Here is a 27040-nt window from a genome sequence, read left to right as displayed (position 1 = left end):
CGTTCCCTTGTTGACTTGAGTTGAGTATGAGTTGAATATTGATTAGAAAACCCTGTAGAGCCGAGTGGACCCATAAGATAGGGAACCCACTGAGATTATTATCTCACCCCATGTTGTTGATTATTTTTCAGGTGGTTCTGAGCAGGAGAAGGGTAAGGGAAAGATAAAGTGATGTCTTGCTTACCTGATGGTTGATGGTTTTTTTTGCTGTGTAGATATTCTTGGGATCATTGTCTAATGATCTAGATCCTAACTTTTATTTTGGGCATTTTTGTGTACATTTTGTGCCATGTTGTATTTATTTTGGGCGTGTATTTGTATATGTACATTATGCTGCTAGGCGCTTATGTATTTCAATACCCGATTTACACTATGTATAATATGTATTTTAGACATATATTATATATGGGTGTTACACGTCGGATGGTGAATTTCCCCTCCTACAGGAAGAAGAAGATGGAGTGGTATGAGGATAAGCACGAGCCTCGGAAATAGATGGCTCTGCATGACCAGAGGGACCAGAAGCCTTTGGAGCCCGCTGACTCTTCTTCCACCACACTGATGTATACTAAGCAACTCTCCCGTGCCTCGGTCTATTTTGTCTATCGGCCATTATGTTTGTAAATTAAAGTAAAGCAGAGAATTAGTGCAGGCAAACAACACCACAAGTAAGAAAAAAAAATGAGAAAATTTCGGAGATACGTCTCCAGAATCTGGAAAACTAAAACGCTGAAAAATTCTGGAGATATATCTTCGAATTTTTGCAACTTAGAAGTTGTGTCAACGACGTGAATGTACTCCGTGCAATCCCAAAAAAACATGTTTTGATCATCCTTTTCAACCAACAAACGTATAATACACTATGTCTAAACTATCTTAAATGTTATTTGTACTCATTTCTAACCTTAATCATCGATTTCTACTCATTTACACAAAAACTCAAAAATTTATCAATAACTGAAAAACTTTCAAGAGATTGATGTTTCTGATATTGTTTCTGATGATAGAGATGTTGATTGAAGTTCCCTTGAGCCTTGTTGATTGAGTTTTGACTTGGTGTGGAGAAAAAAGTTGTGAGAGTTTGAAGTTGAGTTTGAGTAAAAAGAGAAATGAGGAAGGAGAAAGGTATGGCGTGGTTTAACCTCCAAAATATTTCAGAAATACATCTTCAGAATATTGTAACGTTAATTGAGTTTTTGATGCGTCCGACGATGCATATCCAGAATCTAGAGGTATTTATGTATTTTCGTTTGGTGGCAAAGAAACTTATGTGATACATTAAAAAATCCTCTAAAAGAATTGGTATATTTCTTCTACATTCATTCATCCAATTCATCTAATAATACATCCAGCCCAGTAAAATTTTAACGTTAATTGAATTTTTGGTGTGTCCGACGATACATCTCCAAAATCTAGAGGTATTTATGTATTTTCGTATGGTAACAAAGAAACTTATGAGATACATTATTAATTTTTCTCTAAAATAATTGATTTATTTCTCTTATAAGCTATATAATACATTCTACATTCATTCATCCAATAATAAATTGAGTCCAGTATTGTTATCGGGTAATAATATTTACGAATGTTTTAACGATCAAGTCATTGACTAAGTGATATTTAAATTTAGAATAGTCTATATTTGAGATTGATTTTAGAGACCATAAATCTGATCAACAACTCAATATTCAAACATAAAAATTTAGTAAGATGTAGAAAATTGGACTCTAGAATAAAAAACAAGAGGAAAAAAAACTATTTTTTACACTAATAATAATCATCTACGCAATAAAAGTTTAGGTGGTAAAATCCATGATGGATCAGCATACCGAGCTGAAAATGACCGTGGTAGATTATCAGCTTCCATCCACCCTGTTCCTTGATCAAAGTTCATTGAATATGTTTCTTCATCATAACATACACCATCAATATCTACCCTAGAAGAACCAGAAGAAGAAGCATAATTGAAAACTTTCTTTTTATCTCTTTTCACCTTCCTCCAAATCTTCTGCCACACTGTTTTCTTGCTTCCATCATTGCTGCTATGATGAGTCTGTGGCTTTGTTGTGTAGCTCCTACCTAAACGTGCTTCATTTCTTGAACCAAACCACTTCATCTTCTTCATATCCATTTTGTTAGTGTCAAGTTTGAATTAGCATAAACCTTTCCTATCTGAAGTCTCTTTTTTGGTGTGAAACAATCCTTACACTTATCCATAATCACTTATATAATAATTGTTAAGCTGAAATTAGACTTGGACCGCCAACCATGGCAGCAAACAAAGACTTATGTAATGTAAAACAGCCATTGGATTGAAGCAAAATAATAATAAACAAATAATTTTGAAGTGTCAAAATTATACTACTGTTGAATGGGTCATTGTTTTACACTATAGCAGACGCCAAACTTGGAAATGTAAGCTAGAGTATTATTATATTAAAATTTAAGAATAAAAATTAACACTAGATTAATCACATGTATCTTTCATCAGTTTCACATGGATAAGATGCTGAACATAACTAGAGATTTTAACTTATTCCATCATTCTACATACTGCCAAACTAGATACAACCACTAAAGATGAGATTCTGTTTCCATATTTTTTTCATAACTCAAGATTAATGAACAGTTGAACACAGTTCTCTGACTATATGTATGCATTTTTTTTATTAAGATACATCATGTCAATAGCATAATGAGTCATATAGTATGACTAACTTAAAGTTGATCAAAAAATCAATTTGTTAAAAAGTGACTTTTATCTCTAAATTATTTAGGTCAAAATAATTTTGTAAGATGGGTCCACTATCTTAAGGCACATAGTTGAACTTGTGAAAATGGCCCCACTTCCATATCATTGAGGATAGTTAAAACTACAGAGCTATGGCAAAATTTTCACACAAGATTGATAAATCAGCATGTTAAGCTAAAACATGTATGATGCGGTTTCTTGTTTCTTGGGTGAATAGCAGAATTTAAGTTTAAAATTATACAAAAAATAAATTTAGGAAGAACAAAAAAGTTTGTCACCCTGCACCGCCGCCTTGAGATTGTGCAATTGACTTCAGCCTCTTATAAGCATCAGAACATGCATGAGTATAGTCGGATAGTGCGCGGAAGAGCTCAGGCAAGCGAGTTTTGAGACTCTGGAGTGACTTCTCTCTTACCTGAACACACAATTTTTTGTGAGATTCAGTTTCTTCTTCTAATCTCTTCTTCAAGCTCTCGACAACAAACTGTTTCTCTGAGACAGGATTGTTCGTATTTCCTTCCTCTCCTCTATCTGCTTCGTCTGGCCCCATTTTTTGTAAATGCTTTTGGTACCATTCCTGAAAAGTTTGGTTTTTCTTCAAGAATTCCTTTTGAATTTCCTCACATTTCTCCTTTAACTTCATCTCTTCCTCCTGCTGAATAATGATCGTCTTTATCACAGCAGCAAACGAGGAAATAGCAGATTTCGCTAGTTCATCAGGAAGCTTGTCAAGGTAATCGTGCCATGCATGGAGAAGGGTTTGGATTGGTGGATTCTGGGCTCTTGGCGGGGACGAGATTTTCTCTTTTAGGTTGCTTTCAATGGGAACAAGATTTAACTTGAGCCAGTTATTAAGAGCTTGAATGTAATGTTTCTGTTGAGTCACGAGCTTCTCAAATTGTGACTGCCATTCTTGGATAACATTCCAAAGCTGTATGGTACGGTCATAATGATGTTTGGTTGTTTCCTTCTGATCTTGAGAAATATCAAGAGATTTGAGGTCAGTTACTATTTTTAGCTGACTGTCATGATGCATGAACATACTCTCCCACATATTGGCCATCCTGAAAAGAAATCAAGTGTGTTCATGATTAAGATAAAGATCCATCTGCGATGCTAAGAATAGAAACTTGGTACATGGTTGGTATGATCAGACCAAAAATGGACAAAACTTAAGAACATGTAGAAGTTAATACATGTAAAGTGACATGATTATTAAGATATTTATCAACTTCTTCTAAAGCACTAAGATATCAAATACATAACTAAATATATCAATTATATCTCTTTGATTTCCAATTGGCAATACTTACCCAATAACAAGAGCAACAAGTTTGGGATACAGCTGAGCATCGCGAATATGGTTCACTTCTGAAACTGTTGAATCCATCGACTGCATATCAACAATATATCTTGTATGTAAATGACTTACCGCAGCTTTAGTTTTTCCTAAAGAATCAACACTAGCACCACGCTTCTTCTGTTTGTTCAGAACTGAAACTTTTCTTTGATATTCAAACTTCATAAGCTCACCTTGCTGTCAACAATGCAACATGTTACAAATATCAATAAAAATGAAATTATAAACGAAAAAATTGGAAGGTGACAACCACCTTGACCTCTTCATAGAGTTTCTTTTCCCAAGCTAACAACTTGTCCAAAACAGTGGCATGTGTTTCATACTCTTCCGAATCAAAATCATCTTTAGCACCCTCCCCGTTTGACGCACCCTTAAAGGACCTATTCCATGTTATCACTTTCATGACTCTAGCAGAATGATCAATGTGACCTGCTCATGTCATTGCAAATTAGTTCAACTAACAACAACTAACTAAAACTCTTGAACAAAGTCCAACTAACAACAACTAACTAAAACTCTTGAACAAAGTCCAACTAACAACAACTAACTAAAACTCTTGAACAAAGATTTAGGTCCACAAATTTAGACTTCCTCTCAGGACTCGAGCAACGGTATTTTAATCCTATACCAAATTTCCAAACATAAATTCAAATTGAATAAAATTAACAAAGGAAAAAACAGATCTAGTGCAAAATAGATTACCCCGATTATCGGCAAAATTAGAATGATAATGCAACCTAGTAGCTTCAAGCATCTTGGAAACTTCTTGAGCAGTCTCAGAAGCTTTAAGAAAATGATCATCAAGGGAACTAAGAATCTGCATGAGAGTAACGGTGGGAACCAACTTAATTGCTCTTCTAAATTCAGCCGGAGCAGTTTTAGAATGTTCAATGTGTTTAGCCTCTCTTATCACATCATCCTCATGATCATGAACATGCTCATGTTCCTTATTATACACATCAACCTCCACTTTCTCCGGCGTCTTCGGTTCAATCTCATCCACCACATGTACTCCATTATCAACAACATTTTCATCTTCAATTTCACCTTCCTCATTCTCAATCTCATCTTCCTCATTTAAAGAAGCTCTTGCCATGTTCATATCCATGAAGAAATAATCCCAAGCCATGTTTTTCGATTCCGGCAGAGGCGGCGGCGGCATCGCTTTACCTCCTGGTGGAGAAGGCGGCGCGTGAACCAATCTGTCGCCGTCTTTCTCTCTTTCTCCCTCTACCTCGATTTTTGCGTTTTCCTTCATCTCTTCAACGATGGAGACTCCGCTGCTAGGTTTACGGTGCTGCAAAGCTACAGGAGGCAATGTGACAGAGCGTTTGAGGGATGCAGGAGAGAAATTAGGCGGAAGAGGCGGTGGTGGAGGGAGGTTATCTTCCATATGCGGTGGAGGTGGCGGCGGTGGTGGTGGCGGTGGAGTGTTAGAGGAAGTATGCATAGGCGGTGGGTGAAGTTCAATATCATCCAGATGAGTTTCGCCGTGAGAGTAGTCGGAAAGGGCCGCGCCGGTGTTTTTGAGAGCCATAGCATAACCGGAGTGACCGGCAGCAAAGGCATTACGAGCAACAACGGCTTCTCTCATTAAGTTTTTGCGCTCTTTGCATCTAGCCACTGATTCTTCATTGTCTATTCTGGATTGTGCACAACCCATTTTAAAGAAAGAAAATGAAAATTTGATTTTGGAGAGAGATAAATGGAAGGCTATTGAAGTTAGTTGAAGATGAAAATAGAATGTGTGTGTTGAAGAGTTAGATTTGAGTTTGGAAGCAAAACGACATCGGATTGAAAAGAAAGGGTTTTAGAATGAGTGAGTTTGGAAAGGAGAATGATGACAAGATAGTACAGAAAAGAGAGAGCAGAGTGAGGTAGTGGCATACAACAGAGATGATTATTTGTTTTTGTTTAGTTTATATATTTGATCACAGTAAGGAATTTAATTTAAACCTATTTTTAAATAACGGTCATATTTTTTAAGCTGAGATATTTCGGTTTTTCTTTTATTTCCTAAATAAAGGAGTCAAAAATTTATTTTGAATTAAGTAAATTGAAACCCACGCTTTTATAATGAAATAAAAAAGATATTGAATAATACATTCAAATATTTAAAATAGTAATCTAATTCAGTGTTTTAAATTTTAAATCAAAATTAAAAATAAATAAAAATGAAACCAAAAAAAATATTAATAAAAATATATTTATATAAAAAAAAGAATTTAATTGAAATAGATTCACATTATAAAAGGATTTTACACCGTAAATTAATCATAAATATTGGATATTGAAATAAATTTGACTTTTATTTTAAACCTATAAAATAATACAAATGGGTGTCGACAGTGCAGAGTAATTAATCTCTAACTAAATAATATATAATTTATTTTAATAAAATTGGTATATTTAATATTTTTGTATACCATTTTTTATTTTTAAACATAAATAAATTTTATAGTCATATGTTCGAACAATTATTTTTTTTATCAATAAAGTAATTAAATATTATATTAAAATTATATATATATATATATATATATATATATATATATATATATATATATATATATATATAAAATAGAGAGTGAGCTCATGAATTCAACTAGATCGTTCACGAAAAATTAACCATATTATTATTAGATAAATTATTTATAATTAAATTATATAATTAAATATTATAATCATTATTATAATACGTTTAATTTCATAAATTTAATTAGAAAATAGATTATATTTTATAGCCGATTTTAATTAAATATTATAATCATTATTATAATAGGTTTAATTTCATAAATTTAATTAGAAAATAGAATATATTTTATAGCCGATTTTAATTTTTTATAATAAAATTTATAAATTTAATATAGCATAAGTATTCCATTTTTAAATTCTTTTAATAAAATTAATAAATTTAGGTTAGATTTCATCTTTTAAAGTGTTGAAATTGACTCTTAAATTGAGTAATAAATTCTGAAGTAATTATATGATTTTAATTAGAATTCATTTTTCCTCTTGAACTGATTGTAAGTTTAATCTATAATTTATTGCCTCTAAACTAAATTCTTTTCGAATTTTGAAAATGAAAACCGTTTTGATTTATATTGATTATTTTCTTAAGAAGAATTGTTGATTTAAATAGTCATTGCTAGTAAATAAAATAAAATATATCATTGCTAGTGCCACTTCCTTATATGCACATAAACATGTTGCTTTCTTTTTCTTATTTTTGTCAAATACTTGTTAGTCGATTATTTTTTACAAAAGAGGGCTGAAGTCTAATAGAAGAAATAAAAACTACGAAAATACCATTTAGAAGTGATTACACTTCTAATGTCATCATATATAATAGTAATTATAGCGCTCTCCATTGAGTCGAAAACAATCATTCCCTTATCCATCATGCAAATGCATATGCACACTTATTTGATTCACGATACGCATGTTTCACTTTCACCACATCATGCATATCTATCAAATTACGAATCCTTTTAATGATGCCCACATCTTCCCCATTTCTCATGTTTCCCTTTTCAATAACAACTACCATTTCTATCGAGTCCACATTAATCACTATCCTTCGTAGTCCTATCTCTTCAGTTAGTTTCAAACCTTCAAAAACTCCCTAAAGTTTCGCCATAACAACACTACAATACCCCAATGACTTAGCAAACCCGTTGGTCCAATTACCATTACTTTGTCGTATCGGTTCAATATAACCAGTAGTGATTCCATCCTTACACGCACCATTGGTATTTAACTTAACCATATTACTATCCGACGGAGTCCAACCTATCATTTTAACTGATCTACCTTGATTCTTTACTTCCTTGTCCAACCCCGTAGCATCTTCATACTCCTTGATCCTCTGCAAGATCCATGTCCCTGGATCGTATAGTTTCAAGAAACCCCCTTCATGTTCTTCCGTATTTCTCCAGGTCCAAATCGCATGACAACCCATCACCCACGGACTACTTCATTTACAGTTTTTAATGTTGGTTGTGAACCATTGTCGTAAGTCATTCATGAAAAAAGCCTGCAGGCACTGTGTTTTTCCACAACTTCCTAACGCTAGGGCAATCGCACAGAGCATGTAATATAGACTCACAAGAACTTCCACATATACTATAAGTTGCATAACCCATACCTTTCATGTTTTTGCTAAAGTTGGTTAATAACCTTCCATGCTTAACTAACCACATGAAGCTCTTCACTCTTTCTGACATGTTAAGCCTCAACACCATCATCCACTCTTCATCGTCAGTAGACTCTTTATCATTGGTAAGGTGAGTATACATTATTTAACCGGCAGAGAGCCATCACTTTTTGTTGCTACTGTGAATTCATATATTCCCACTCTTGGAGGAATAATGGACTACATTCTGCAAAAAAATATCACTCGGCATCCAATCTTGTAGCAGGCTCCAGTTCCACTCGCCATTATCATCTATCAGATCACTGAGTCTAGCTTCTAACAACTCTTCAAGTATCTGCACTTGGTATTCCATTATACTTTTCTCTGGCCCCAACCAATTATAACTCCACGCCTTAATGCATCTACCATTTCCAATAATCCACACTCCCGCATCCATAACATAAGGCACAACTTTCACAACCTGAGTCTGCACCTTTATAATTGATGATATTATACGTTTCTCCACAGTTATATTGACTTTGCATAACTTTGCACCACAAATCTTCCATGTTATTGATAATCTTTCATCTTAGCTTCATGATACAAGCACTATTCATAACTTCAAGCCTCTTCAAACGTAAACCACCATGATTCTTTGATATGGTTGTCGTATCCCATCCTATTGTACATATTCTTCTTTTATCTGTCATATCCCCCCATATAAAGTTGAAGGTTCATGAAACACAAGAAAAGGGGAATTGAATCGGGTTTCAAATATGAGAAATTTTCGTTATCCCGAAAACAATAGCAAAAATGATAAAAATGACAAGGTATTTTTATCCTAGTTCACCGTTTCCATACCCCAAAATAGTTCCACCTTTCAATTGCATTGCATATTTTCTAGTTCCTTTCCAGCCGCATCAACATGACCGTTGCATTTGGTCATGTCTTTTCATTAGTTAAAAAATATAATTCATCTGCATACTGAATCATTCAGTACATCTTGCATTTTAAAGGTCGTATTAGTCTCTTCATTACTTGTTTCAATCTCCATTTTATGTGTTCACATGAAATTTGAAGTATAATTAGTTAGATGTTTCCTTCCCAATGTTATGATCACAGGCCTTATTGCATTTGCATTGTTCATTTCATAGATTATCCTTGTCATCTCCCATTGTATTCATCATGTCTATTTCTACATTCACCATGTCATACCTCACACATTATAAATGAGCACTTTCTAAAACAGGTTCCATGTACTTATAAAGCATTAAGCATAAAAGTTCAAATGGATTTAATTTTGAATATTATATAGTTTGTTTGGTACATAAAATTGCATTACTTTTTTAGATCATATAACCATATGTTCTCATATTTAACTAAGGTCAGTGTGTCAAACTCGACACCAAGGTCGAAAACCTACTATTATCGCACATATAACCACATGTTCTCATATTTAACTAAGTATTGTCTCAACATCATATTCTCTTTGTCAGAATCAGCAAGTCAAAAATTATATGATAACAGGATGGGGGTTTGTTTAGTGTATAGCTTGAAAATATTTTTCCTCCTAAGACGATTAGTCCTTAATAGGAGTTAGGCTCTGATGTCACTTATTAGATAAGTGACTTCAAGAACAAGAGGGGGGTGAATTGTTCAAAATTCGTGATTAATTTTAACTTTTTTCTTGTTTAAGATCATATTAGTATTTTTTTGTGAGTAATGGTAGCGGAAATTTAAATAATGAAAGTAAATTGCAGAAAAGTAAAAGTATAGGGTTAGAAAGATTACACCATAGATTTATAGAGGTTTCATCGAACATTGGCTTAGTCTTGTCCCCAAGAGGTCTTCTTGATATTTTCATTATAAACTTTGAGATTTTTAAGCTTATGCCCATGAACCTTTAATATAGACTTATCCCTAGTCAAATGACAGTTTTTACCCAAGCTACGCTATTAAACCATTTAGAGATTTATGGTCGATCCTAATAACCAAAACAAATATTTTTTTCGGTGAAACTTAATAAACCAATAACAAATATTTTATAAATTTTCATCTTAAGAACCAAAATATATCTCTTAAAGGTATCACAACCTTAAGAATATAAACAACCAGCACGATCACTTACAAAAGGATCTTTCTCACAAGTAAAACTTCACTTAGTAGCACTAAGTCAATTTGAAGTGAATAGAAAATATTTTCCATAAGGAGAGAAAAAGACAAGTTCCAAAGAAATATGAAAACCTTGGAAAGTGGTGTGATATGAAGTGATGAAAACCCGCCTTTGTATAGTAGTTGTAAACGCCAAAAAAGGAAATGATCCATGAGCTGAATTGATTATCTATTCGATTAGCAAAATGCTCTAATCAATTAGACAACTCAAATATAATATATTATAAAACCCAATTAGGAAAGTTTGGATATAGAGTTGTTGCAAGTCATTAATGTGTTATCCTTGCTATTTATACAATCGATTATCATCTTTCTAATTTATTGTACAAGTGTTCTAATCGATGGAATAGATAAAAAAAAGTTTTTCCAATCGATTGCCATATCTTTCTAATCGATTATATGGTTAAGAAAATGTTTGGATATATTTTTAATCACTTGGTCTCGATTTAGAAAATGATTTTCAAGGTAGAAAAATATTTTAAGGTGTGCGTGTGAGTTCCTTAGTACTCTTAAGCTACTATCTTACTTTTACAATACCCGCTTCACTCAAACAGACTGATAGACATGACCTGACGAACTTTCACATCTTTAACAAAAGTAGCTTCAAGACTTTGCTAGATAGTGTTTGAATGTATAAGCACTTAATCTTGAGTTCTCTTATAAGATGCTTTGGTTATTATTCAAATATTATCATGCGTTGTGGTCATCAAAACTATGGATGTTGATCTTTACTACCTGCAAGCACATAGATCCACACTGCTCACACGAGGTGAGACACCCTGCTGATAGACGGTGTGCTTATGTATAAGCTTTTGAGGAGTGTGATCATATGAGTAATGATCTTGCTAAGAGCTTTGCTTTAGGGTGTAATGAATTGTCTCTTTCTCATACGAAAGAGGTGTATCTATAAAGACCTTTAGATCTAGGTTTGGGTAATCCTAAGTGGCAACAACCGCTCCCTCTCGATCAGGAGGAGGTATTGACCATCTAACCTTTAGAGAGTAGTGGTGGATGTCCCCTTTCTTTCCTAACATCTTTACATGTCGTGGTTGTTGAGGTTGAGTCCTTAGGTCATCACCTAGGTGATACTATTCTTAGGCAAGAGCGTCCTTTTAGAACACTCACAAATATAACACTAGAGTCCTTAACCTTAAACAAAATTATTCAAACTAAATGATAAATGATGAATACAAAGCAAAAATGTAACATCAAAATTGAATATACAATAATCATAATGAAGATGAAAGAAGTAATTTCAACAATGCAAAAATTAAATAACAACAAGAACTAGCCATACGTTAAGGAGAAAGGTTGATTTTAAGAGTTTAGGGTTTAAGGTAGATTGAGAGGTGTGAGAGGCAATCTTAATATTCTGAAAATAATACATTTCCATTTGAGACAAGAAAGAAGGGATATTATTTCAATTTCAAATAAAATTCATTCCCCCAAAAATGTGTTAGAAATAAGTAAACTCACTGATTCACCGATTTGAACGGTAAACCTGTTGGGTCACACTAATTTCCACAGAGTATTTTTTAATAAAAAATGAGTATGCTCCAAAAAAAATTAAAAATATAACATTCCAAGACTTTAGATGTGCTTTTTAGATGACACAAATCATTTCATATTTTATTTGCTTAAACCAAAGTGAGTTAAGGAAATAAAGATAAAAACAAACTCTCTCTAAAAAGCTAAATTTTCATTAAGATTAGTATGCAAAATAAATATTTTTAGCTTTTTTTATATAATATTTTATTCTGGCGTTATAATTTTGTATGATCAAATCATTTATTTAAAAATTTAGCATTTTGTACTCTATTGGCACAATTAAATTAAAATTAGAATTAATCATTCAATAAGATTATTTTACAATATTCAATAAACAAATGTTAAAGTAAGAGAAAATAAAACATTAATCATTTGAAAAATATTTCAAAAGATAACTACAAATAAAGAAAAATTATATGAACTAAAAATTGGACAAATTCAATAAATATGAATGTTTTTTTGGATTGTCGTCACTAACTTATACTTGTATTTAAAATATAATTTGAAGAATAATTATTTGAATTAAGTTTTAATATCCTTTTGAAGAAATCAAAGTATATTTGAGTTTTATTTTAAAAATAATGATTTAATTTATATTTTAAATTCAAATATTTTTAAAGTCAGTTCAGTTATAACTTATGACAATTTATAATTGATGACAAACTTGATAAACATAAATATTTATCCCACAGTTGAAAAAGTATTTGAAATATGATTTTTAAAGTTTTTTAGGAATATTAAATTTGGGGAGAGATGTGATTAAATAACAAAATATAATGGGGAATGATTGGCTCTAAATTAATTTTATGTTGTTTTTAATATATTAAGTTTGGTATCGAACGAGAATTTATTTTTATTCGAGATTTATTTATGAAGATCAAACTCATCATCCTTAATAACTAAAATACTATATGTCATAAATGATTTACTATAAAAAAAAAATTATATTTGCTTTCCTTGAAATATTTTCTTTGGTCAATTTTTTTTAATAAGCAAGTGATTCTAATAAATGAGCATAGGGGGTACTTAAACTCAGAAATACAAGAAGAGATGTCAAGCCAACTAAATTATGACATACAGATTAAAGAAGCGGAACAAAGTTCATAGAAATTCAAGTTGAAATTTAACATATCTCCTATTAAAGACCATCTCCATCTATAAAACTCAATAGACCAAACAACATTACTAATGTTACACAACTGGCCATTGAAGAGAATTTTGTTTCTATGCTTCCAAAGACCCCATAAAATTTCCCATCATATGATACTTTATATGTTCTTCTATGCCTTCTTATCAAAATTGTTGCAGCTAAACAAAAAACATGCAACTAAGTCTTCCTCTTCTGATACTTTGAAGCCGACCCACCAGTTGATAGAAGACCAAACTTTGACTGTTACTCTGCAATCAAAGAATAAATGTTACAAGTTTTCCTCATTGAGAAAACAGAAAACGCAAGGGAGATCATGGGTAGATCTTAGAATTCCTCTTATTTTGAGTTGATATAAGCTTGATCTTCATTGGAACCTAAGATGAACACATGAAACTACAAGCCTTTTCTAACTCATGGACAAAGATCTCATCTCCTCAACAATAATTGTGTAACATGACCTCACAGTGAAAACTTTTGTATCCTCTTTTAGCCACACCACTTCATCCTCTTTACCCTTAGTTAACTTATGTTTCTCCAACAAAGCCATAGCCTCTAAAAAGCTATCGAGGCAGTTTCCCTAGTCCTCAATTGAAATGCCTAAATCTCCCCATCACCGTGTATCTTCCACCCAGGAACCCATGTTACAAACAAAAACTTTTTTAAGCCTACTTCCTCTAAAGAGATCGGGAAAAAGAGAGTTCAGAGGTTGAGACCCACACCAGGTTGCTAACCAAAAAAGAGTTATGGTCCCTTCCCCAATGCAAAACTTGATGTCATCTGCAAATTTGAAAGGAAGTTTGCCAACACTTCTTTTGAAGGAAGTAAGGTCCCTCCACCAAGTGGGGACAAGACCCTTAAAACCACTAAGATCTTCATACAAGATTAAGTGTTTGAAGTTGCCATATCTTGCTCTCAAACGTCTACCCAGATAGCTTTCTTATCAGTTAAGATTCCCCACTTCTATTTTCTCAAAAGGGCCAAGTTGAAGTCTTCGATACCTCTCACGCCTAAACCCCCCATTACTCTTATCCTGACATATTTGATTCCAACTCACCCAATGAGTTTTCCTTTTGTCTATTGAACTACCCCAAATAAAGTCCTTTTGAATCCTTCCAATATATTTCCACACCTTCACGGGTGCTTTAAAGAAATAAATAAATAAAGATTGGCAAATTACTTAAGATAGAGTTGATGAGAGTGAGTTTCCCTCCTTGAGTTAATAATTTGGCCTTCCAACTAGAGAGTCTTGTCTTGATTTTCTCCAAAAGAGGCTTCCACGTTCCAATTCTTCTAGGGTTAGAACTGATTGGGATACCTAAGAAGTTAAAACAACTCCCTTCAATCTTGCACGAGAGGAAATTTGAAGTCGCCAATATAAAATGAGGGCTTAAGTTCAACCCATGTATTTTGCTCTTGTGATAGTTAATCCCCAATCCAGAAACTATTTCGAAAACCCTTAAAATAGATTCATACTCCATACATTCTTCCAATCACCTTCACCAATTAGGAGATTGTCGTCTGCGAATTGTAAAACTTCTATTGAAGACCTGTTAAGGACCTGAAATCCATAAAATTCACCAATCTTCATTGCCTTCCTAATCAGACATGTGAGCCCTTCAGTAACCAAAACAAACAAAAAAAGAGACAGGGGATCCCCCTGTCGTAACTCTTTTTCAACCTCAAAATCCAATGTAGGATTACCGTTCATTAAGATGGACATGTGACTGGTGAAAACACTTGCTTCCATCCATTACATCCATAGACTCCTGAATCCCATTTTCCTCATGATGAATCTTAAATAATCACAATTGACTTTGTCGTATGCCTTCTCAAAGTCAATCTTAAACATCAAAATACTCTTCTTAGTTCTAGTAATGATCCTTAACACGTCATTAACAACTAAGACTCCATCCAACATGTGTCTACTTGGGACCAAAAAATTCTAGAATAATAAAATTAAATTTTGTTGGTATAAAGTACACTTTCTCTATTTTGGAACAAAAGTTTTCTTTACGAACATTGATATTCACACACTTAAATTAGTGGTGTTTAACATGGAAAATGAGAATACTTTTATATGGTATATAGTCATTTTTACTTCTACGAGTCAGTTTTAGTTAAGTAACAAATAGAAGAATTTTTTTTATTAATCATTCAAACTTTGCCAATTTACTAAATCATAAAATGTATTAAAATCTTCCTCCCGCGTTTTTTTCCTCTTCTTCTTCCATTTGAAAATAATTAATTTTTTATAGCATCCAAACAAAAGTTGCTATCATATTTTTACTTGCTAAAACTACAATATGTGAAAATCTCTAATGATTAAGGAATGTCATAAGTTTTAGGGTTTGTCGTAGAGTTTAGAGCTAACTCATATAAGGAGGTGAGAATTTGTGTATATCTAATACTTGTGTGAATATGAGATTGTCCCATTCAACCTCTGAATTTAGGTATTTATAGGAGCTTTTGAGTTTGGATCCCTGACGCTTATGGAGTGGTAACCACTTTTTAGAGTATGTGGGAGCGAACAGTTAATTCCCTATAAATCAAGAGAGTGTGATTCAATTTCCCTTGATTTATTCCACATTGTTTTGGACTGGAGACATGACACTCCCCACATATTTCCACTTTGGGAGAGTCATCCCAAAAATGGGTGACGTATTTGAGAAATTGGCATTGTATAGAGATTTATACGGGCCTTGAAGAACGTTGAAGAGGTTGGGGTGACCACCTTTCTGTGTCTTCTTAGTTTCTTCACTAAGTCTTGATAACTTGTGATGGATAGTTAAGGCATGCCCATATACCACCTCAGGGATGCGCCTATGAAGGTGCCAAATAGAAGCTTACATTTTAAGAAGTTATGAGCTCCAATGATTATCATTAGTAGGTGACATGATCATATGGGTTATCGTACCTATCGAACTTAGTCAAGGAAGGTGACTTAAAATTCTCCAAAACTGACGTTTTCCAATATCTCATCTGAGAGAGGTTAAGGGTCTAGCAACTCCACCTTATTTGTAGGGTCAACCTCTTGCTAGAACTACTTGATATGAAGGAGATTGTCCTCTAAAATTTGGTTTTTGAGACATAAATTGTCTACGGCATCACACATATCTACCATGGCACTTTCCTCGCCTTCAGATTTTTTGTTGGTCGCAATTATTGTCTTTTTGTTCATCATGATGGACAGAGAGGTTGAACATGCGGATAATAATCCTGATGGCTGTTATTATTGTTGGTTCTAAGTGTTGGCAGCAATTTTGATAAAACAAAGAGTGTTCACAAGATGTTACATATAATGTCTTAACATAAGATGTCTTGTACCTGCTGGAGGTTTAAGATATAATTATGCAGGATTGTTTTAGGATGTCATACCCGATGTCATGACATATGATATAATGTACCTGCTGGATATTTAAAATGGAATTATGCAGGATTGTTCCAGGATGTCAGACTCGATGTCATGACATCTGTACACAGAACATTCAGTCTGAATGTTATGTGTTATGTGATTGCGCTTTTAATGGAAATCTATGTTTGATTGATGAGTTAATTGTAAACGCTATCAATCAATGATTACAACGTGATTAACTTATTTTCCAAAGAGATCTAACCAACTGTCATAAGAAGATTTGAATGGAAAATAGTTTTAGAGTTTTATGATGTCCAAGCCCAGCCAAATGCTTCTATAAAAAGGACATGGAAAACCTGATTTGATACACAAGAAATACAGAGCAAAATATTGAGAGAGAATAAGGGTTTAAGTCTTGTGTGGTCGTGTGACTTGTAAGCCATTCAATTCATCCATAGATGATTGAATTGGTCTGATTTTTGAGTTGTAATTTGTCACTCTAAGCTTTTAAGCATGAGTGTGTGTCTACTTGATTGAAGCTGCTAAGTAAGATCAAGTGTGTGTCTTTGAAGAGTGTCTTCTTTTCATAAGTAATTCTTGGTTAATATCACTGGTGTGATTGAGGGGGAGTGAGATAGGATCTCATATCTAAGACTTCTTAGGTAGAAGTCATACGGGTAGAGATTAGGTAAAAAAGACTGTAACTTGTGTAGTTTACTGGGAGTCTTTGAACTGATTCTATTTAGTGGATTTCCTTCCTGGCTTGGTAGCCCCCAGACGTAGGTGAGTTGCACCGAACTGGGTTAACAATTGCTTGTGTCTCTTGCATTACTATTCTTTTTCTTTATCCTGTTTGTATTGTTCAGATATTAGTGTCGTGACATTACCTTCGACATCTAATATCTGATACCAGAATTTCAATTATGGTAGAACAGGTCAGTTTTATCGAGGCCACACGGTGGGCGCTAATTGTACTTGTTAAAAGTAAAATATGTGACAACCTCTAGTGATTAAGGGTTGTTAGAGGCTTTAAGGTTTTTCGTAGAGATAAATCACTAATTGAAATGAGAATCTCTATGTATCTAGTATTTGTGTGAATATGAGATTGTCCCTCTCAACCTATGGATTGAGGTATTTATATGAGCTTTTAGGTTTGGATCCCAGATGTTTATGGAGTGGCAACCACTTCTCATAGTACATGGGAGCGGACAGTTAATTCCCTTTAAATCAGGAGAGCATGGCTAATTTTTCCCTGACTTCTTCCACATTGTTGTGGAATATGGACATGTCACTCCCCATGTCTTCCCACTTTGGGCGAGTTATCCCAAAATGGGTGACATATTTGAGGAAGTGGCGTTGCACCTAATAAATGTGTGATTGGTCTAAAATACAATATCCATCAACTTTTTTGTATGAACTTTTAATCAATTGTTTTAACAACCATTAAAAAAAATTGAATATCTTTTTTTTGTTTCATTGTGGATAAATGCATGTTTTAAGGTTTTAAAAACCCAAATCCTCACAACGTGTACGAATGAAACGAAATTATTTTAACCGCTCACCCTATTGAAGCTCCACACGTTTTATTCCATATATCATTTCGAATTTCACTCAAGATCACTTGTAAAATTCACTTACTTGATCGTTGTAGTATTAAACTTGTAGGTTCCCTTTGCTTCGCCGCACCAGAGGTATTCACGACTGCACTAAAATATCCAATTACGATCTCATTCCATATTCTTTATTCTATAACAAAATATTAATTTCGTATGTGGGAATCACCAATTAATCCTATGGATATATGTGTTTGCACGTATAGTCAAAGTGATCCAAGGTTGTGAAGTTGCAAGTCAGTTGAGTAGTTGTTTAATTTTGATAATGATAACACATGATATCAAATGAAGTCAAATATTTGTTAAAGATAAGTCAAGTTGTCAAAGATGCACAATATGTTTGACGTTATCATCCCTAATAAAAGATGCACAGGATATTTAAAGTCAACATTTTGGTTAAATGACTATCAAGCGAATACTTCGGTTTCAATAATCACTAGTAGTTTGACTTCTAAACTTTTAGATGATTATATTAACAAGATATTTCAAGCCTCATTACGAAAATTCAAAGTCATTGTATTATGTTAAATTCAAATATAAAGTTGTCAAGACTTGAAGATTCATTGTTGTGAAAGAGAGGAAGTGTGAAAGTTCATCTGGTTGTGTTTGTCTGAGTGACCAACGTCTTGTAAAGAAACAATGGTACTTCTTAAAATACCATGGATAAATTACATATGTATGCGCACGCACACACACATACAAAAAAACTTTTGAGAAGCCTCTCATTTTTTATTTAAATCACAAAAAAAATTAGGCACACCCAAATGATTAGGAAAATGTCTGATTGATTGAAAGAAATTTTCTAATTTAATAGTCGATTTGACCATTCACCTAATCGATAATATCATGTTTGGTGAGTCTAAAATTGATTGGTGTGACCTTTTAATAAATGATAAATACTATCTATCAAAAGCTTCCATTTGTGGCTTTAATAATTGATTATTTAGGGTGTCTAATCGATTAAAAATAGTTTTAACCATCCATAAAAATAGTTTTAACCATCCACAAAAATAGTTTTAACCTAATTTTTCATATCTCTCATCATTTCAATAAATCTGTCATTTTTCTCACGTATTTTAGCCAATGCTTCGAGAGTGTTCTTGAGTCTAAGTGAGGATAATTGATTTGGGTGAGGGAAAAGTTGTAAATTTACCGAGAGTATATTATCTCTTGAGTAAAGAATTCTAATATATGAGGTTGTTATTTTGATTGTGAGTTAAACCGGTTCAATGGTCGTGTTTGTGCGAGGAACATATTATGAAGTCTATGTTTGGTTTGTGAGTTTCTCCTTGAAAAAAAGTTTGTTTTTAGTTCGTGAAGATCATCCAGTGAAAATGTACACAACAGTTCTAGAAATAAGCCCGGTTAAAAGCTCTATCAGTGCAGTTAAAAATGTATTTAGCTTTCTGAGTTTATCCGGGTGTGAAAGCTTAATAGGTTCGAGATCAGTCCAATAAAAATCTCATTTTGGTTCGTGGTCAACCTGTCAAAAACCCAGGTTTAGTTAGGAGGATATCTAACTCAAAACTCCATCTTGATTTGAGATCATCCGGTGGAAACTCTTTCTTTGGTTTGGAGATTAATTGCTCTAAGCCTTATTTGTTGTTTGGTTAAAAGTTAGTGTGAAAACTTCATATTCTTGTATAAGCAGGTTCGTTGGCACATCCTTCTAAAATCTCATGTTCATTGAATACTTTCAAGAATTATTCTTGGGGACTGAAGTAGGTCTTCTTAAGGCTGAACTTGTATAACTTTCTGGTATTATTTCTTCTCCATTATCTCTTTTACTTTCTAGTAATTTTCTTTCCTTTTGTTTTCCGCTGCCTATTTATTCATTTGTTTTACAAAATGTTTTCAAACTATGATTTTAAAAATGATTTTGTTTTAAACCAAAGTTTTTTAAACCTCCACAACTCACCCCTCGCCTAACAAGTCGCATCAGAACCTAACTCATATTTAAAGACTAATCGTCTTAGGAGAAAGATGACTTCTAACACTTCTTTTAACAAGAGGACTTTCCTAAATACAAATCCAATATTTAATCGTGATAGGTTTGAATAGTGGAAATCTAGAAATAAAATATCCATTCAGAGTTTTGATCTTGAATTGTGGGAAATAATAGTCAATGGTCCATTTACCCATACTGACTATATTAATAGTGAAGTTGTAGATAAACCTAATTTCCTTTGGACTATAGAAAATAAAAGAAATTTTGAAATTTCTTTTAAAGCAAAACAAACATTTTATTCATGTTTGTAAGTGAAAATCAATTTCTTTATGCTTTAATTGCAACTTCGCCAAGGAAATGTAGGGCACTCTTGAAATGATCAATGGAGTATGTCCAAGTATTGAACAAAGAAAATGAACACATGAAGTGAAGGAGTTGAAACACTAGATGAATGTGAATGTTACTTTTATGTATGGTGTTCAACCTTTAGAAATCTTGGAAGCCATGTTAGAACTTTCATCACTAATAAATATCTAAGAGTTAAGAATTGGAATCAGAAACCTAATCTAATCCATAAATTAAAAGATGGGAATGTTTATAATTTTTCAGGAAAATTCTAAGAAGGAAGCAATCATGGAGAAACATAATGAGTTGATTCAACTGTTAAAAGATGAAAGGATGAGCTCAAACCTAGAAGAATCTCTAGCAACTTCATCAAAGAACTCTTTTGGAGGGCAATCTCGATAGATGAATAATCATTGGGAGATTCAACATCCAATGGAGAAACTTCATCGAGGAGAAAATATGAAGGAGATGAAGAAGTTTCATCCAGTGGAATCTTTGAAATAATAAAGGAGAAATAAGTCTCAACAAACAATATCATTGGAAAATAGACCTCTGGAAAAATATTTGAAGAATCTTCATCCAATGAAGAAAATGAAGAAGTTTCCTTGAAAGCTTATCATGAAGAAGATGATCGTAAGGTAACAACTTTATCATACAAGCAACTGTTTAAATTGAATGCTAAGATTACATTGATAAGATTGAAAAGCGTAACTTAGACCTTAGACTACATTGAGTTTCTAAAAAATAGCAATGAAACGCTAAGATGTGAAATGGATAATCTTATAAACCAAACTGGTAAATTTACTAAAGGGGAAGAAAACCTAGATTTGATTTTATCAAATCCAAGGCCTTCCTTAAACAAACTAGACTCGGTTTTAAACCAAGTAAATCACATAGTAAAAGATAAAATATGAAGAAATTGAATCACCCTATTTATAAATGCTAATTTTGAAATGAAATTTGGCCACCTAGAACATTTTTGTTATGATAAACTAATAATTCCTAAGGATGGTAAACCTAGACTTCTTAGAACTACTAACGCGCCAGGACCTAAAAAGATTTGGATACCAAAGGTGAAGACCTGATTTGTTGTGTAGGGATGATTTCTAGCTTTAATGAAGCCTTAGTGAATATTAAATGAAGTTGTACACATAAAGGTGTATACCTTGATTATACAAGTACAAAATCTCGCCTTTTGGAACTTTATGATTTTGATGCTTGTGATCCAAGTATGTTCGTTGATGGTGAATTTTAGTGGGCGTGATTAAAGCAATTTTCTTTGGCGATGGTTCTCAACATTATGATGATCTATGATGATTATTTAAAACCTATTAGTAGGTTGAAAGATGAGTAAGTAATGGACTTATCTGTCTTGTTATTTAAACCAACTCTTGTAACAAATGATTCACATAGAAGAATTTACGATATTGTTTTTCTCGTTCCCTTAAAACGGGGAGATTTTAATCAAGTATATTGAGATTTAAGGTGGTGCAATTTTAGAGTTTAAAAAATTGGAAAATGTTGATTAACCCTCTAAATAAGTGGTTTATCATTTTCTAATCAATTAAAATTATTATTACTGGTAAAATACTTAAGTTTTTAGCCTTTTTGGAGAAAGTGGTGCAATCTGGATGAAAAGGAGGTGTCAAACGCAATCCACCAAAGTTAAATTTCAACCCAAGGCTTAAAGGATCAAGGAGGTTGAAACCAAGGAAAATAATAGATTATCCTAATCGATTAGATTCTCTATGCATTTCAAATTTCATATGAAATTATATTGTATCTCCGCCTCAAAGCAAATCAAATCCGAGCATTAATGGAGAACACGTGAAATCTAAAAAATCATCATCAAACAACCAATTAGGAGATATGTTTTGGAAAGTTTTGGTTCTGGTTATTTATGGGAAAAATCTTTAAGGATTTTGTGGAGTTTTTATAAACGCAAAAGCTCAAAAAATTGTTATATATAGGTACTCATATTTCCTTCTTTTGTATCATCTTTTTCTCTCTTCTTCTTGTTCCTTATCTACATTCTTGTGTGGGTCTTACTCTGTGCCACTACTATAATCATTTATGGCTCCAACAAGAACTCTCCCCAAAAGAAGTTATTTATCAAGAAGATTTTTCTTGGAATGATCATCCTTGAGAAGTCAAGAAATGAATGGAATGTCAAACCATAAGGTCTTACGACCCTTTATTATAGGATAAAATTTTCTCAATAACTTTAAACCATATGTGAACATCTGTCAGGGTTCGTTTGCTAAGGGAATTCTTCACTAAAAATATCAGACCAAGTGTTCCCCATATCTTGTAAGAGAGTTTTACTCAAACCTGAAGTTTGAAGATTTATCCCTGAAGACAATTGTTAAAGGAATGGAGATTTATATTCATAGAGATCACTTTGGAAAAATGTTTGAACTACCCTTTTATAGTGTATCCTATACCTATGATGGTTCTACCAATGATGGGCCTACCTATGATGCTTCCTATCAAAGCAAGCTACTTGAAGGCCAAGATTCACCGGACACAGTATTTGATCCCATGGATATTTCTAATGAGATAAGACAATCTTAGAGTCATCATTAGAGAGGATTTTTTCTCGTTATGGTTACTAACCAAACAATTTCAAAAGAATTAGGTTGATGGGATGCTTCTCTGTATGATCTAGTGCAAGCAAAATTTGTCAACATGATTACCATATAGAGCTTTGATCACCAAGATTTTAGTTGTTGTTGGAGTCGAGACTTTGGGGAATTATTGGATCCAATCTACTCTAAGATCAACTACTCCTTTCTCAGTAGCATAAGGGTTTGTATCTTTCTACGAAAACTGAAGAATGAATCGATGGATGAAAATGAAGATACGACTCCTCCAACCACAACAAATGATAGAGTCATCAATACCCTTATGGAAATCTTTCAACAAAATGATTTGGCCATTCAGAACTTGGTAAAGGACATAGCTATCATCAAGAGAAAAATTTCAAGAGATAATGATATTAATGGTAACAAGTAATCTCACTTATGTGGTTTAGTTATAGTATTTGAGTGTGTTTGAATTTTTTTTACTTATGTAATTTGAATTCTAGTATTAGAACTAATGTTTTCCCTTTTTTAGTAAAACATGTTTGATCTATATGATTTATGTGCTTGCATATTTACAATCACTTTCTATCATATTTTCCCGCCTTTTTTATTATTCCAAAGTGGAAGAAGTATACTCTCAAAGAGGGAGCATAGTATACTCTCTACTCATGTGAGGGGCAGTTTAACCATTCCAAATTTTATGTATCAATTTTATCTTTTACACCTCCCTGAGAGATGAGTTGTCATCATTAAAAATGAGGAAAATGTGGATCTATATGTTTTCATGTATAGTCACAGTAATCTAAGGGGGTGAAACTTATGGTGAAGTTGTAAGTCAATTGAATAGAAATTTAGTCCTGATGATGACGACATGTAACATCAAATGATATCCAATGAAGTCAAGACGTTAATGGTAGCTCAAGCAGTCAAAGATGCATAAAATGGTTGACTAATCTAACCTTCTGAATCAAGTTATTCTCATAAAGATCAAATCATTTATTTAAAGTCAACATTATGGTCATGCGATTATCAAGTGAAGACTTTGGTCTCAAGAATCACTGGTGGTTTGACTTCTCAACTGTTAGATGATTGTATTCAATAAGAAGATATTTCAAATCTCATTAATAAGATTAAAATTTCGTATATGATGCTAAATTCAAAGATAAAGTTTTCAAGAGTTGAAGCTTCAAAGTTGTGAAAGAGAGGAAGTGTGGAAGCTTGTTTGGTCGTGTATGTTTAAGTGACCAACGTCTTGTAAAGACACAAGCGCACTTATGGAAATACTATGGATAAATCATACACACACACACACACACACACACACACACACACAATTTGTGTAGCTTCTCATATTTTATTTAAACTACCAAAAAAATGTTTTTGAGGCCTAGCCAGTTTATTTGGAGAGTATCTGATTGATTAAAAGGCATTTTCTTATTGAATAATCGATTAGACCATTCATTTAGTCATTAAGATCATGTTTGGTTAAATCGAAAATCGATTGGGACGTTCTTTTAATGATTGGTAACGTGAAATCCTCCATTTGTGGTCTTAACAATTGATTATTTAGGTTGTCTAATCGATTATCTTAATCGATTATGACATTGAATTAGCCCATGGATAATTTCCAAACTTATACCATGCCTTGGCATATAAATATAGAGTTTATCCATCTTTTTTTCACATCCAGAAAATGAGCTTAAACCTCACTTTTAACTTGTCCCATAATTTCTCTAAATCTCTCATTTTTCTTGCATATTTTAGCCATTATGCTCTTAGAGTGTTCTTGAGTCGAGGATAATTGTTCTAGATGAGGTAAAAATTATAAATTTACCAAGAGTGTAATATCTCTTGAGTAAATATTTATTCCATAAGAAGTTGTTGTTTTGGTTGCGATATAAACCACTTAAAAGCTTATGTGTTGGTGTGGGGATTATTTTAAGAAGGTTATGTTTGATTCGTGAGTTTTGCCTTGAAGAAAAAGCTTTTTTTTAGTTCGTGAATATCTGCCAATGGTTCTTGATCTCAACGTAGCTAAAAGCTCTATCAATTTGAGATGAACCCTATAAAAATGTCTCTTAGTTTCTGAGTTCATCCTAGTGTAAAAGCTCAGTAGGTTCGATATTATCCCAGTAAAAATTTCATTTTAATTCGTGGTAAGCATGTGTAAAACTCCGACATGTTTCGGAGGATAGCCAACTCAAAACTCAGTCTTGGTTTTAGATCAACCCATGGAAAATCTTTGTTTGATTTGGAAATTAACCGCTTTAAGTCTTGTTTTCAGTTTGGTTAGAGGTTAGACTGAAAACTTCATATCATTGTATAAGGAGGTTCATGGGAGCATCCTTCTAAAAGTTCCCAAATTTAGTAGATACTCTTAAGAATAATTCTTGGGGGCAGAAGTAGGTCATCTTAAGGCCGAACCAATATAACTTTCTTGTGTTCTTTCTTCTCCCTTATCTCTTTTATTTTATAGTAATTTTCTTTCCTTTGGTTTTCCTATACTATTTATTTAATTGTTTTGCAAAATGATTGTATTTTAAACCAAAAATTTTCCAACCTCCACAATTCACCCTCCTCCCCCTCTTACGTATGGAATCACATTTTCAACAATTCTCTAGAATCACCACGACACCACTCTCACTTTCATGCAATTTGGTAATAACTGATCTTTTCATGTTCAAAGGGATAATTGATTACGTGAAAACCATGGTAGCACCGAAGTCTACTTAATTAGTCGTCCAACGTAACGTCACTACTATAGTATAAAGGTGTTCATGGGTGCGGGTCGACCCACGAACCCGCTGACCCAAGCCAAACCAATCCATAAATTACCCAAACTCGTTCATTTACGTATATACTCAACCCAATCCATAACAACCTATATAGTTTTGGTTCGGGTATCGGATTTGAGTTTTACAACCCGCGGACCCGTTGACCCAACCCATTGATGTGACTTTAGTAATTTCTTATTATTTTTATTATTATTTTAAATAAAAAATATAAAATTAATATCTCACTAATAACCATAATTTTTCTATAAAAAAATTATTCTCCATCAATAATACTATTAGATAAATGAGTTTATGTAATTCTAAGATTAAATATTCTTTCTGATTTTCTTTTGTATCATTTCCAACTTATATATTTTATGAAAATAACGTGTCTTATTAAATTTTATACTATTATAAAGTGTTATGTCGAGTTGATAAATTTTATTAGATATTATATGATGTGTTTTATTGAATTTGAGTGTTATAAGTGAGTATGACTGTGTTGAGTTATGTTACATTTTTTTTAAACCGACAAAAGGAATCATAAAAAATATATTATTTATTTGAAACACAACCTGCGGACTCACCCCAACCCAACCCAACTCATTAATGAACGGGTCGGATCGGGTCGGTTTTGACAATGAAATTGCGGGTTGGAAGACAAATCCAACCTATTAAGTTTTGAACGGGTTGGGTGACGGGTTAGGTCAAACCCGATCCAACCCAACTCGCGTACACCCCTAACTGTAGTCGCCACTTCCTCCAATAATCGAGAAGGATCTGGTACTGGTTACTTTTCCTTCTATTCCTACTCCTTTGAGTCCAGTTCCTTTGACGATCGTCCAGAGCATGTTCCATGTTCTCCAAAATTTCTAGTATTTTTCAGTAAATTCTTCATGGCCAAACCTCAAAGCAGCCTCCAACGCAACCTCAGATCCCCAAATAATATGTGATTCAGAACCTCCAACAATTGCAAGCTACGTTAGGTATGCAAGAGGTGAATGTCACAGTCTCAAATGTTTAGAACTTGGTCCAACAATAGAACTAACACTTCTTGATTAAAATATTACTCTAAGTCAAATACAATCTACAATACACTTCTTCTAAGGACCACTCAGTATGCAAATAAACTCCATGTAACAACTAGAGAGTTATTTCAGAGCCGCTCATTGTTAATGTTATCTTTCCACGTAGAGAGGCCCCTAGATCACCTGATTGTATTAGGCATCGAGAACATTATACTCTTCCACATGATTATGGAGGGAAAAGTGGAAGTCACACCCCACTAGGGAGTCATCATCCTCAC

At 33.2% G+C, this 27040-nt stretch overlaps 3 protein-coding genes across 3 annotated transcripts; all 3 read right to left on the bottom strand.

Annotated features, from left to right (window-relative positions):
- Positions 1-1440: 1440 nt before the first annotated feature.
- LOC127085090 (uncharacterized) lies at positions 1441-2415 on the bottom strand. The gene has a single exon (XM_051025670.1). The coding sequence runs from the start codon at positions 2129-2131 to the stop codon at positions 1778-1780; it is 354 nt and encodes a 117-aa protein (XP_050881627.1). The 5' UTR covers positions 2132-2415; the 3' UTR covers positions 1441-1777.
- A 467-nt stretch (positions 2416-2882) lies between these two features.
- LOC127085089 (protein ALTERED PHOSPHATE STARVATION RESPONSE 1) lies at positions 2883-6018 on the bottom strand. Its single transcript, XM_051025669.1, has 4 exons — positions 4815-6018; positions 4366-4541; positions 4066-4289; positions 2883-3816 (listed from the first exon to the last, which is right to left on the bottom strand). The coding sequence occupies exons 1-4, from the start codon at positions 5773-5775 to the stop codon at positions 3027-3029; spliced, it is 2151 nt and encodes a 716-aa protein (XP_050881626.1). The 5' UTR covers positions 5776-6018; the 3' UTR covers positions 2883-3026.
- A 1719-nt stretch (positions 6019-7737) lies between these two features.
- Positions 7738-8073, bottom strand: LOC127078747 (uncharacterized). Its single transcript, XM_051019180.1, has one exon. It carries the CDS (start codon positions 8071-8073, stop codon positions 7738-7740), a length of 336 nt encoding a protein of 111 aa, XP_050875137.1.
- Positions 8074-27040: the final 18967 nt, after the last annotated feature.

Source organism: Lathyrus oleraceus, chromosome 5 (assembly GCF_024323335.1).
Source record: "Lathyrus oleraceus cultivar Zhongwan6 chromosome 5, CAAS_Psat_ZW6_1.0, whole genome shotgun sequence".
Taxonomy (NCBI): domain Eukaryota; kingdom Viridiplantae; phylum Streptophyta; class Magnoliopsida; order Fabales; family Fabaceae; genus Lathyrus; species Lathyrus oleraceus.
Note: the sequence above shows the minus strand (reverse complement) of the source record. Positions and strands in the feature narration are given on the sequence as shown.